The sequence below is a fragment of the Rattus norvegicus genome, chromosome 7, assembly GCF_021556685.1.
Source record: "Rattus norvegicus strain SHRSP/BbbUtx chromosome 7, alternate assembly SHRSP_T2T, whole genome shotgun sequence".
NCBI classification, from domain to species: Eukaryota; Metazoa; Chordata; class Mammalia; order Rodentia; family Muridae; genus Rattus; species Rattus norvegicus.
Window position 1 is genome coordinate 128,320,997 of NC_141540.1, and position 13,911 is coordinate 128,334,907.

The window sequence follows — 13,911 nt, forward strand, 5'->3', positions numbered from 1 at the left end:
TGACATCCTCCTCTAAGTAACCTGTCCTTACCCACAACACCCATTTCATCCCAGTCTAGAGAACCAGTAAGCATGTGGTACCAGTTGTAATAATGTGGTGCCTGAGTGCGTTAATGGAACTTTGCTTCCCTGTAACCAAACACTATCACCACCTTCAAGGGTGCCCAACAGACTCACATAGATCCCTAGACCTACTAGCCTCGGCCAAGGACACTCCTGATGAACCCACAAGGCCTTCTCTTAAGCCATATGGCCCCAAACTCTCCCTTGTCACGGATGAAAAAGGTATGTAAAATGACGTGGTCACCCTACATCCCTGTGTTCCTCCCTTCTAGTCTTCCCAGATCCATGACTTCTATGTCCCCTTGGCTGTTTGAACTACCCATGAGTCTCACGTTACTGTCTCTACATTTTGGAGTAGATCTGAGCTGGAGGGGAAGCAGTCATGCCCAGAATACTATGACCCACGGACCAGAGACCTCTCACTCAGCCAAATTTTGAACCATGGGCTGACCTGGGAACTCCCGAAGAGTTATGGGTACCCTGCCTGTCCTTACTGTGTCTCTCCTTTTCTGGTCTCACTCAATTCTCCATCTTCTGAACGACACCGAATCCCGTGGCGAGATAAAGCCACCTAACAAAGGCTTGAGGGCCTCTCTGGCCTCCTGACTCTCTACCTCGTTTTCATTGTAATCCAAACACGGAGCTGACATTTATGATTTTAAATGCCACCCTCTCACTCTATTCCTGTCAAAGTCATTTTGAGTCTTTATTCTGACGTCCATCATATCCTATAGCCTTTCAGATGTATGCCACAGCCCTGTCGGGATAAACAGCTCATCAATGTGTGCCTTGGGTGGAGGGACATGCATGAGAAAACCTGGGACCTTGTTCCTTACAGACTCCCCCCAACCCCTCCAGGGCTTCCTGCCCACCTGCTCTGGAAACCTTATACACTAGCTTAGCTGCTGAGGGCTAGCCTGTCACCCCGTGTGGAGTCATTGACCTTGGCCATGTTTACATGAAGTCTTACATAGGTTTTGGGAGCTGTCCTGCATTCACCACCCAGCATTTGGGACAGGATCACCTGCTGGTCTGAGGATGGCTGGGCATGTTAATGGGACCTGTCCTGTGTTCTCTAATCTGCAGTTCCCTGGACCTGTTTATATCCTCTGGACAGATTATGTCTCTCTCAGAAATCAGGAACTAGCTGGAATTGACACCCATTGGGTATTCATTGTTCTTCCAGCCTGTGGCCCCACAAGTGTCCTAGACACCCAGGAGGTCAGAGGCTGAATGTGGCTCTGCGAATCTTGTTGTGCAGATGTATCCACTGTGACATTATTCTTGTTGCAGCATTGGTGCCATGCCTGTGTATGACATGACCTGGGAGAAGTGTTTCTTCAGGACCTATGGCCATAGGAGGCTAAGGACAGAGTGGGGCTGGTTTCGATGCCCAGAGAAGTGTGGCCTTTGATGCCCCTAGACCAGTGTCTCCACTGGGTCCCATTCAGTGTTGGGCTTGGGTGGAGAGACATGCATGAGAAATACAATGCAATATAGAAGATCCAGATCACAGTCTGTGTGGTGTGGGACCAATGCTGTGGTCCCAGCATGTGGAGCGGTGTCAGGTTCTGGTAGGCCACCACACAGTGTCAACTCTTGCCTTGGGGAAGTCCCAGGATTTGATTCCGTTGTCATCAGTGGAGCGGAGAGCATGTGTGTTTAGCATTGATCTGTGCCAAGGCCTAGTCCCAGTGCTGAGCTGGCAGGCAGAGCTGCCGTCTGAGCAGCGATTGAGGTACACCAATACCCACTCACTACCTCTGCGTGCTGTTCAAGAGAGTGAAGGGGCCGAAGGCTATGGCCCAGCCCTGCGGAAACCTCTTTGCACCTGAAGACCAGGCACTGAAAGCTCAACCAACAGTCAAGTTTGCTTATCTCTCTGGCTAACAGGGACACGCCCCTGCGTGCGACTTACCTAAGACCCCGAGCCTTCCTACGGTGTTCATGGAACTTCCAGGGCAAACGGAACAAGCTGAACCCAAGTAGAGGAAGGCTTATGCCCATGGCTTTCTCCTGAGTATACAGAGCCTGCCCCTGCTGCAAATGTCTCAGGTCTGCGGCTCTGTAAATCCCAACTCCTCTAAGCCCAGATTCTCCACCCACCCGCTATGTGGGAACAAAGGGGAGCTTTCCCTTCTTACACGCAGCACAGACGCAGGGAGAAATGATGTGATTGTGAGGCGTCCGTCTGTCAAACACGGGGAGGATAGCAATTTCACCCTGGGATTCCCATGCAAGACAGTGCGAAAGGTTGCAGTTGGGTTGTATGGACAGTCACGGTCAAGAGCAGCGGAAGACCATGGTGCCTATATGGAAGGAGTGACTTAGGGACATCGTAAGTGAGATCAGCTGGTTATGGAAGGAAAGTCCTGTCACAGTTTTATGTGCACCTGAGTGCAAATAGACCCTGGTAAGGTACTGGGATTGGGCTCATCCTTGGGGGTGAAGGGATGCGTCCTGGTCATGTGACCCTTGCTCAGTTATGCTGCATCTTTCTTCAGTAACAACCTCAGAGTTTTGTCATGTGCTGCCCCTCCCACTCCTGCTCTTTGCAGACACAGGTGCATGCACGCGGTTCCTTGGTCATTGCGCATGACTCCTGCTGATAGGGAACTGGAAATGGGGACCAGGGTGGTGCAGTGCTGGCTCAGAGCAGATGTTCCAAGTGTGCAGGGGCCACTACAACTGTATGACGTCATTCACTTGGTAGTATCCCCCACCTTGTTGGTACAGCCCTAGACAAGTGTCCAAGCCTCGACCAGAGAAGCCATCTGCACCAAGGTGGCCCAGACACTGTAAGCCTTGACCACAGTGTGTAGGTCAAGTTTGACAGGAATAGCAAAGTGGTTAGAGAGCCAATCTGCAGGCCTTAAAAGAGGAACTTAAGGTGGTGTCCACGTGGCCACCATTCACATCGTAGTGGCCAGCACAAGAAGGAAATCACTTCTTTCTCATGTGCCGCACAGCTTCCTAGCAGCTTCCCGCTGGTTTGCCCTTCCACTCCCATCAGACCTGGTGCTATGGTTCTCGGATCAGTCCTGCAGCTGATTGGTTCTTCTAAGTGTTCCTCCTGCCCTACCCATCTCCTTGCATCTGCTTTTTGTGCCTTCTTCTTTTTCTTAACAACAGCATGTAATTCAGGGTGTGATTGGGTTGAATGAGTCAAAACAAGCAGCCTGAGGGAGGCAACTCTGGATGGGCCCTCGCGTTCTGCTTGAGTAGGCATGGACATTTTCAGAAGTGGTGCATGGTCCTCGGAGAGGCCAAGATGCCCCCATTCTTCCTCTGAATGTGTCTGATCTATCCTCCCAGCATGCACTTGGCACACTAGCCAGGATCTGTCAGCATCCTTCATGTTTCTGAGCAGCTGAATATAGTCACCTTGGACAGCTCCTCCTAGCCCTGACTTGCCAAAGAGGCTTGGCTATCAGAAAGAACCCCCTGTGTCCCTGGTCACACCCGGACAGGACATTCCCTGAGTTCTTGGTGGCCTAGACATGGCTGGGCTGTTGGAGCTGAGCCATCCTGTCCATATTTTCCGCTAATGTGTGTGTTACCTGCTCTAACCAGCTTCTGGGTTGGGCTGGGGAATCCAAGCAACAAGGCTGATACAGCGCAGGAGCCTGTTGCCTGGAGAGAGGGTTTTTGTGTGACATTCACAGAAGGATCCACGTGGTGAGAAAGGACATCCTGAACTGAGGAGCTACTGCTGAGAAGCCCTGAGAGCTACCTGCCGGGGTTGCAGATCAGATGGCCACTCTCTCGTGTACATGTCTAGCTTCCTTCCCAGTGTCTGTTTGTCTGACCTTGCACTATTTCCAGCCAACACCCGTGTGACACTCATTCAGCTAGGCGTCATTCTGACATCCAGCATCTCCGTGGTGTGCCCTGTAACCAGGAGACCGTGAGAAGGGGGATGCCATGTGCCTTGAGGTCTCTGGGTACCCACCTGGGGCAACAACTACTCTAGGTGTTCCCAGTAGGCACCAGCTGTGTGCTGCGTGGAAGGACGATCCTGAAGATGGGTGTATGACATACATCAGGGATTCTGTGGTTCGATCCCTAATGAGTATGTGAAGTGGTAAGATGGAGGGGCCTTGGGCTCACTGTTAATATGGCGGCAGCCCCAGCCAGGCGGAGGGATGCCCTCTGTTCTCCTACATGGTAGCCAGGTTTTCATTTTTATGGTCTTCTGTGAATACCCTGCTATCTTTGCTGGACAGTATTGTTCTTTAGCACTTACTGGTATTGGCCACGCAGTGACAGCTTAAACTGTAGGGGGTTATTTCCCACTGGGATTCCCTCTCCTGAGGTGAGGATGAGGCTTTGAAGAAATGTGCACCTTCTTCTAGAGTCAGTCCAGGATTGTATGTGCCTGTGTACAGGTGAAAGCTTAGAACATGTGCAGTTGAGTGTGCCCATGTGTACCTATGTGTCTATATGGGAACTTCCATGTAGCCTGTGTGTACTCTTGAGTATACCTGAGTGCACCTTGTGTACTTACCGAAGAACATACGTGAGCATGTGTCTAGTTGAGTGTGCCCCCATGTGTATGTGTGCTTACATGGGCACATCAATGTAGCCTGTATGTGCCTGACTGTAGATAAGTCCACCTATGTGACCCTGTATGTCTACAGGGGCACACCTGTGTAGCCTGTGTGCACCTGAGTATAGCTGAATATGCTTGTTTGAGCCTGTGTGTGCACATGAGCACATCCATATAATCTATGTGCACCTAGGTGTCAGTTTACATGCGTGAACTTGTATGTACCTATGCATGTATGTGTGTATCTCACAGCACATACATCCCTGCAAGTCTGTGCTCCTATGGAACTTATGTTTTTACTTGATTGCCTCCTGTGTATATCTGTGTAATCTCTCCCATGTCTGCCAGCCAGGCCTCAGGCATGCAACATATTTGCTGTGTGTCTTGATGTGCCTCTTACATGTGTATTGTGTGGGCAGGTCTTCAAGGATGTATAACTTGATCCCTGGCCGTCTTGGTGTCTGTGCCCAGGTGGGGATGATGGTTCCTCATTGCAGTATGGTAGCCCATATGTACGCTGCTGTATGCCCCATTTTATGGCTCCAAGATAGCACATCGTGAGGGTGGTGTCTTGGTAAATTAGAATGGAGGTTGCATGGTTTGGCTTGATTAGAAATCCCAGTGTGTGGAGGAGGAGGAGGAGGAGGAGGAGGAGGAGGAGGAGGAGGAGGGGGAGGAGGAGGAGGAAGAGGAGGAGGAGGAGGAAGAAGAGAAAGAGGAGGAGGGGGAGGAGGAGGAGGAGGGGGAGGAGGGGGAGGAGGAGGAGGAGGAGGAGGAGGGGGAGGAGGAGGGGGAGGGGGAGGAGGAGGAGGAGGGGGAGGAGGAGGAGGAGGGGGAGGGGGAGGGGGAGGAAGAAGAGGAAGAAGAGAAAGAGGAGGAGGAAGAGGAGGAGGAGGAGGAGGAGGAGAGGCAGAGCCTTCCTCTGTGATTCTGAGATTTCATTTCCGCGTGTGGCAGAGGAGATGGCACATTTAATTTCCTGTCCGTCGGGATGGGGCTGACTGGAATTCCTGGCAGAGCCTATAGAAAGAAGATGGTTTGCCGGCTGTCACAGAGAGCTCTCTCCACATCTCTTTGGCTGAGCCAGCCACGGTGAACCTCACTGTAGCTGGGTGCTGTGTGGGCTTCAGGCTGTGGGTCTCTAGGCTGTGGCCACTTAGCTTGTGGCTATTTCTTCTTTGCAGGTCAGCTGGCCGCTGGAACCTGTGAGATTGTGACCCTAGACCGGGACAGCAGCCAGCCACGGAGGACGATCGCCCGGCAGACAGCACGCTGTGCATGCAGAAAGGGGCAGATAGCAGGCACCACGCGAGCCCGGCCTGCTTGTGTGGACGGTAAGAGCCCCCAGCCTTCTGCTGACACTTCAGGGTACTGAGCCCTGTCTTCTAGGGTTACTGTGTGATCAGGCATCACTCTGAAGGAGCCTTCTCCAGAATGCTCTGAGGCCAAGACTCTGAGGTATAGCCCTAGCGTCAGGCCTCTAGGCAGTCTTTCACTAGACTGGTATAATCTAGTGTGATTGTATCCATGGGCAACAAGCATGTCCTATACACACAGGGATCGACTACACGATTCCAAGTGTCAAAGACTCATAGTCTCCGACCAGATGTGGTTCCTGTGCTCAACCCACAAAGATGTTCCTTGTAACAAGCTGAGACACATCCAGTGGGATAATTGATCCCAAAGTCAGGAAGGTCCTTGAGAAAAAGGATTAGCAGAATCTGGGCCATGGTCAGTACGGAGCTGACAAGATCCTGAACTAGATCCCAGATGGTGCCCACTGTGGAACTGAGATCTGGCTAAGCACCCGGCCAGGGTCTACTTTGCCCAAGACCAAGGCAAGAGGTTGTTTCAGGCCTTGGCTTCCCTATGTAGTTTGGGGTTTAGAATCAACTCCAACTGGGATCCTGCCCTCAGCCGTGGACCCAATGGTATGGTAAAGGAAGGTCCTGAGCTTACTGAACCCTGACCTCCCTCAGCGTCTTCCATAGACTCCCTAGAGCTGTGGGCATCCAACACTCCTGCTGCCAATTTGGAAGGGCTTGAAGACTGTTTGTGGCATCCACAAAGTGTAGAGTAAGACTCAGCACGCTGGCCAGGGTGGTAGAGGAAACATAGGCTGCCTGGGTCATATCTGACCTTATATATAGCTAGTGGGGTAGCTAGTGGGGTCCAAGGACTGGGTTCTGTGCAGCCTTTAGTCTCCAAGGGCTCAGCGTCTTGATCCCTACGGGCAGAGAGGTAGCAGCCTCTGGTAAACACCGACTGGTTTTCTGGCACCATGCTGGGGTGGCGTGGAGCTGGCAGCCACAGTACTCTCTCTTCTCTCCATCATTCCTCCAGCCTCAGGGAGACAGGGTCTGGACTGAGTGCTAATTGAATCCGGATCTGCCCATCTGAAACAAAATCCCTGTCCCTCCTCCCCCCCCTCCCCAACAGCCTCCTGGTGCCTTAGGAGCCTGGTCCCAGAGACCCAAATTAAAACCTCACCATTTTCCAGGGAGGCCAAACAAATTAGTTTGCTCGAGTTTTCTGCACAGTGGGCATTTTCTAGGCTGCCCTCTAATTTAATTTTTTTTGCTTTTTTCTGTTTTCTTGCTCTGTGTGCATAATAAGTTTCCTTATGTGCTATTGTGTCTGCTGAAGACAGTCTGGGCCGTGGTGGCCCGGCTGACATTGAACACCAGTGATGTTTAGCCTGGGGTGGTCTCTGCTGACCCTGGATTCAGGAGCAGAAGGGGTAACCCACCACTCCTGCTATTTATCACGTGTTCTCTTGCTGGCTGACTTTGTAGCTATTGATAAATTTGCTCAGTATTCATTCTGTCATTCATTCATTCATTCATTTTGTCATTTATTCATCCAAATGAGATGGACCATGTATAGACAAGTACAAGGGAGATCAAGTTCCAAAACACCTGACCCATAGAACCCCCCACAACACAATGCTGTGAGTACTGGGGTGCCTCACCTGGGCAAGGAGTATTTGAGCGGGTTCCTGAGGGATGAAGAGATCACTAGAAAGCTCCCTCTGTGGAAAGAGGGAGCTGACAGTGAGGCTAACTTCCTTGGTGAAGTAAGTTCTTCCTTGGCCTTGGGTCTGAGCTGAGGCAATTTTGCAGAAACCAGTCTCCAGCACCATGACCTTATTCGTCGCGTTACAGACCTGATCCACTTTACGGAAAGCCACGAGAAGAGGGACCTGAAAGCAATCTGCTCGCCTGCTCCAGGGCTTCTCACTGAGCACAAATATCAACAAGCAGACCTAACCTCGGAGCTCTGCTTTGTGGGCTGCAGACCTAGCCCCCGCGAGTACGAATGCTCCAGGTTACCCCACATGCCCCCTTCATGGTGCTGCCCTGAGCTGAGAACCTTGCTGAGCTCTCAACAGAAAACTGTGTATACTTTCCCTCTGGCCAAAGCAGAGAGGCCGTCTCCTTCTTTTTTGCTGAGTTCTCATTGAAATTCCTTTGGAAAGAAATCCAAAGAAAGCATGGCTGTGAGGTGACAGTGGGCACGTGAAGGAGAGACCCTTGCTTGCCTTTGGTAGAGAAACGCTCGGGGCTCTGGAGTTTACTAAAGAGCAGTGTCCATGGACATCCCATGGGAGATGATCCAGAAAAGACGAAGGAGCGAGTGACCTCCACTCTTAGAATTGGCTGCCAGGGGCTACGAATGCAGAATCCACCTCAGTAACAGTTGGCTGATCTCCCACCAGGCTGCCAGAGACCCCTCTGAGAGGTCTTCTCCACATGCGTCACTAGGGCAACTAGATATCCCGTTGCCGAAGAGTCACATCCGAGCCCTACCTCACACCCTCCTGCGGGGACAGCAGAGTAAGTCTGAAGAGTGGCGGCTGTAACCCTCAGAGGACCAGTAAATCCCCGTGGGTCTTGGCTTTGACTAGTGGGTCCTAGGCGTGGCCATCAAAACAACAGCAGTAAAAGAACAGGAGAGAAATTGAACTTTACCAAAACACAAGCGCCTTTGTTTCCAAGCAGCCCATCACGAAAGGGAAAATTTCACTTGGGAAATGACTCGGTGGACAAAGGTGCTTGTCCCTACCCAACCAGAGTCCCATTTGTCAAAGGAGAGAACCATCTCCTTACCTTGTTCTATGGCCTCCACACCCATACACACAAGCCAAACCACACAGTCTCCCACAGGTGTACAAAGAAATGCAAGAATACAACTTTAAAAAAAAAAACCTTTTAAGAGAAAAGGCCAGGGATATGACAGTAGCAGGCACGCACTGCTAATACTGACAGCCTGGGTTTAATCCTCAGGAACCAGATGCAGAAGGAGAGAGATAGTGCCTTAGGTTGACCTCTGACCTCCACACCTATCTCTCGGTACCTGCACATCCGCACCCCACAAAAATAAATAAATGTAATAAAAAAACTGTAAAGAAAGTTAAAATGGAAAAAGTCCATGAATGTGAGGAAATAGGGCCTTACACACTTCACAGAGTCGTGTCATGGATGCCAAGCGCATATCCAAACTTGCAAACGGAATACAGGTGTATGCGCAGACTTCCAGAGCTTCGGGGATGAGAGGACGTGGAAATTGGGCACAGCAGAGTGTCTAGCATGGCCCCGGGGAATAAGAAGTCTGGCCGTCTACAATGGCTAGCCAGGCGGGGCCATGTGTGAAGCTTGCAGTTGTGATGTTGGTGGAAGGCGCCGTGCCCCAGAAACCACACGCTGGGTGAGCCAGTTGCTATGAAACGGCCTGCAGAAGTTCAGAGACCAAGATTCCTGGCGGTCTGACGGAGAGAAGCATTTTGCTTGGAGAACAAGATCAGCCAGGCTTCAGCGATGGTCAGGCAGATGCCTGCAGTAGCCCTGCCACAGGGCAGGTTGTGGAAGGGCCTTTCTTGCTACCTTGGCATCTCCTTTCTGGGGAGGCACAACCAGATTCCTGATGGACTTCCATTTGATAACTCCAAGGTTTTCTCAGAACTGTTCTCACAGCAGCCTATGCAGTGGCCAGCATCTCTCTACTTCATAGTGTAAGTTTTGGTTGCCAACGTGAGCAGCCTAGGCATCCTCAGGTGTAGCGGTCAGTGACTCAATCCAGTGACATCCAGCCATTCCCGGTGTAGGCTGCGCCATAAACTCCTGGAAATCGAGACACTTCAGAAGTGCTTGCTACACTCCACCTTTCCCAGGCACGGCCATCATGCCTGAAGATCAACCTGATCTACATGGAGCTTCAGTCATTCAGCATCAGGCTCTGGTCAGCTCTGAGCGAGCCGTGGATGGCATCTGGGAGAGAGGCACCATGAGAAGGGCCTCGGTTCCCTGGATACCAACTTGCATCAGGACCACCAAGAAGGCATCTCTAAAGGAACATAGCTTAGAGGCTTTTCCAGCTTCAGTTGTGGCCACTGCATTGATAACCCATGTGCTTCTCTACAGTTCAGCACCAGGATTAGAGAAGGAAGGTCATTTAGGCACAGTGGCCCTTGGGTCCTTTCAAATCTTATTGTTCTGGGTCTCAGAAACATGGCATACCAACCTAGCAGCTGTCTGGCATGTGTGCATAGTTGAGAGGATCCTCCTCAAGGCTCCCTCTTAGGACTTAGGCTCCCCTGGGTATGCCTGGGGTCTTGCCCTACCTCTGGGGAACCCTGATCTGGATGAAGGAAAAGAAGCCTCACAATGGAGAGAGGGTCTTAGCCTGTGTCTCCAGAAAGCAGCTTGGGCTGCTGGGAAATTGTTGGCTTTCTGTGCACTAACAGAAGTAGGGCCGCTGGACTGCTGAGCAAGTGCGGGAATGGGCACACTTAATTTTCAACATGGTGACTCCAGACGTGGTTGCCTGGTAAGTCCGGAACAAGGGACAGGCAGGCAGTCTCCTTGTCCAAGGTCCTTCCTTTCCTGATAGAATGTCCGAGAACAGGGTCCTTGTTTCGTCTATGTCTTTTCTCAGAGGCTCCCCAGGGCACAGTGTTACACCATGAGCTTGGCAGTGGGAGTGGGATAGGGATTGGAGAGACAGCCCCACACTGCCGCCCATACTGTTCCAGGGATCTCTGCTCAGAGACCTCCAGGCAGGAGGAGGGAGGGACTGCGGCAGAGAAGAGTTTCAGAGCAACATGATAGGAAACGAAGTTGGAGCCCGTTAAGAAGAGATTTGACTCGGATTTAGAGAGGAGGTTCGTAGAACAGCATGTGGTTAAGGAAGGGTAAGACAGGGAAGTGTTGATATGGGTGCCACAAGAAAGTGACAGACAGATGTCCAGTTATCTCTTCAGTAATCATGCAGGCAAATAGAGGGACACCACTGAAGGTGGCTAAGGAGTTTAAAGGAGGTTCAGTGGACAGCTGGTAACACCCTAAATCACAAGGGCTTCAGGGAATAAAGGTGCTTTTACACTAAACAGAATTTGTCTTGTTTCTGACAGTCTCAGAAAATAAATCTGGGAAAAAGAGGAAAGCCACAGTCAGGTTCATACAAGCTCAGGCTTCAAACATGGTTTATTTGACATTCTTATTAAGGAGTGTGTGTGTGTGTGTGTGTGTGTGTGTGTGTGTGTGTGTGTGTGTGTGTGTATAAATGTGTGTATATGTGTATGTGTGTATATGTGCATATATATGAAAGATCATATATATGTGTGTATGTATATATATATATATATATAATTTAGAAAGAGTCCAAGATGAACAACTCTAGAAATATTATTGCTATACTTTATTAAAGATATATTGGAAAGAAAAATAAAAAGGAATATTCTCTCTATCCTGGCAACCTTCACAGCAAATATTAGTTGTACTGGAAGTCTGGATTCTTAGTTGCCAAGAAACTTCAGCCAGACTTTAGGGTAAGGGGCTCCTTTTCCTTCCCCATGTCCCCAGAATCTTTTTTGTCTTTCTGTCCTGCCTCAGGCTGGGCTGTGTGATTTGAGCAGCCCACATTGCTCCTCTATGGTCTAGAAGATTTTCCCAGTATCCACGGATCTCTCAAGCCCTTGATGGGGAACTGGTCACAAAAGTGGGCTGGCTGTGTATGCTAAGCCATACTGGAGTTTGTGGTTTCTGGGAACACACATCTGCAGCTGACGCAGTTCTCCAAAGCACACTCTACGTTAGCCTTCAGTGAGCACAGCTAGTTGATGGGCCATGAGGGTCCATTCTCCAGAGGATGAGGCTAGAAGATCCCGACAGGGTAGGCAGTCCCTGATCTGTGATTCCCCATACTATATTGTCTGGAGACAGAGAGACCCGGGGCTTTGAGTAAGCCTGATGGGGCCAGACCAATTCCTTCCTTGGTCCATCTTCTTAAAAGGGGACTCTGCATTGATGTCCTTATCCCAGCAGCTCCAGGAGTCTGAGGGAGATGTAGTACTTCAGATACTGATGTGGGAAGCTAGTTAGAACCTCGTTTTAGTAACGTAACTAATTGGTGTGGGGAAGGGAGAGGGGAGTATTTGAGGAGTAGCTATGTGAATCTGGGTGCTCTACCAGCGAGCATTACAGCCTTACAAACAGGCAGAAGGTCCTAGCAGGAGCAGAGGCTGGATATGGTTCAACGTAGATGTAAGGAGCAGCAGAAGCTCTGGGATGAAAGAAACCATCATAAACAACACTGGGTCAGGCAAGGGGACAGTTGGGCAGAGCCAAGTATAAAGGTCTGTGGGAGCTGGGCTTTTGGAGGATGCAATTAGGAAGGCATCCTGGGCTGTCACCTTGGGGGACCTTCCACCTCTGTTCTCTCAGTCAGCAGGTGTCCCTTGCTGCACCTTGAGAGCTGACAGCCATTCAGAGCATCAGAAGACACAGTGGGCAGCCGGGTCTCCTTTCCCTAGAGAAGATATTCTTCTTTCTGTGTTTCCATTAGCCTGCTCTTTGCTACTCAAACAAACTCCCTGTGGCCGGGCAGTTTATAAAGAACAGGGATGATTTCTCTCTGTGTTTCAGAGGCTGGGAGGGCCAAGTCCCCTGTTGCCTGTGCAGTGTCAGCCAAGGTCACCACATTCTCACATGGGCCAAACTCTCTCTCTTCAAAATCCTTGACTACTGGCATAGATCTGTTGATGAGAATGAGGTTCTCATGACAAGACTTCTATGACTCAACATACTGTATTGGGGTTAAGTTTTTCAGTGCGAATGCTGAGGGACAATTTCAAGATGTGGCATTTAGGAAGTGTGGAAGCTCCTGATAAAGGTGCAGCTGCAGGCGGGTCCCCTGGGGTCTTTGAGCTGTGGGCAGAGGGGCTCTAGAAATCTGTGTGTGGAGCCTTCCTGCAGCCTGGTACCCCTTTTGTGTCTTGGCATCTCTGTCTCCCAAAGCCCAGGTCTGCACTTGTGAGGGTCTGCAGTTGGCCTTCACTGAGTTGGGAGAGCCACACGTGAACATTTCAGGTTTGAGAGTCCGTACACACAGCCATTATTATTTTGTATATAAGCACGTCTGTGATTAAGCTATCTAAAGAACAGTAGCCTACTGACCACGCTAGGCAAAGAGGAGCATCCAAATGAAGCAGAAGCGAGAAGGCAGGAAAGTTATGGATAAAAGCAAAAACCTCGACAAAGATTGAGGTTGGCTGGCCTGAATTTGGTAAGTAGATGGAAAGCGGGGAGGAGGCGAGGGAGGAGAGGCAGAAGGCTCAGACCATCACATAGGAACAGAGGATGGGTCTGCCCAGCTTACAGAAAACAAGCAGGTTAAAGAGAACACTGCAGACGACTGTCTGCAAATGTGTAATGACTTTGGAAAGGACAGGACATCGAATAGAAAAGCATAAACAACGCTCACTCAAGAAGCAGTCAAGTTGAAGTAGGACAAGAAGCATCAGAACTGATGAGCACAGGGCCTCCTAACAAGAAATCCCCAGGCCAGGATTTCTCTGGTGAATCACTGAACCTTCAGAGAATTGGAACCAATTGTCCTCAAACCCTTGGGATCCTTGGCATGTTGAAACCACTTCTTACCTCCCTCTGTGTTAATAAAATAAAAAGATGTGTTAAGTAGTATTTATTAGATTCGGCTTACACACTGTGGTCTGGGTATTCCAACAATGGCTGTCTTCACACAGAAGAGGCTAAAGAGAGCCCTCTAACTGCTTACTCCACAAGGCAGGGTACCTCAGAAGTCCCAATCAGCTGCTGGAAGCCTGGAGAATTATAGAGAGCCACTAGTCTTCAGTCAGTATCGGAGGGCCAAGAAAGATGGTCCTGATATCATAAAAATGGGCCAGAAGCAGTGGCTGGCAATGGTGGCAGCAAGAGCAGTAGCTATCAACTAGCAGATTCAAAAAACAAAAAAACAAATTTTTCCTCATCCTTTCTGCTATC

The 13,911-nt window shown here is 50.2% G+C and overlaps 1 protein-coding gene across 2 annotated transcripts in view; it reads left to right on the top strand.

The window, feature by feature from the left end:
* Positions 1–13,911, top strand: part of Tafa5 (TAFA chemokine like family member 5) — a 220,519-nt gene that overhangs the window by 134,676 nt on the left and 71,932 nt on the right. For both annotated transcript variants that reach the window (NM_001191991.1, XM_087558765.1), the window contains 1 exon segment: positions 5,797–5,946. In NM_001191991.1, coding sequence (NP_001178920.1) covers positions 5,797–5,946 — 150 coding nt within the window.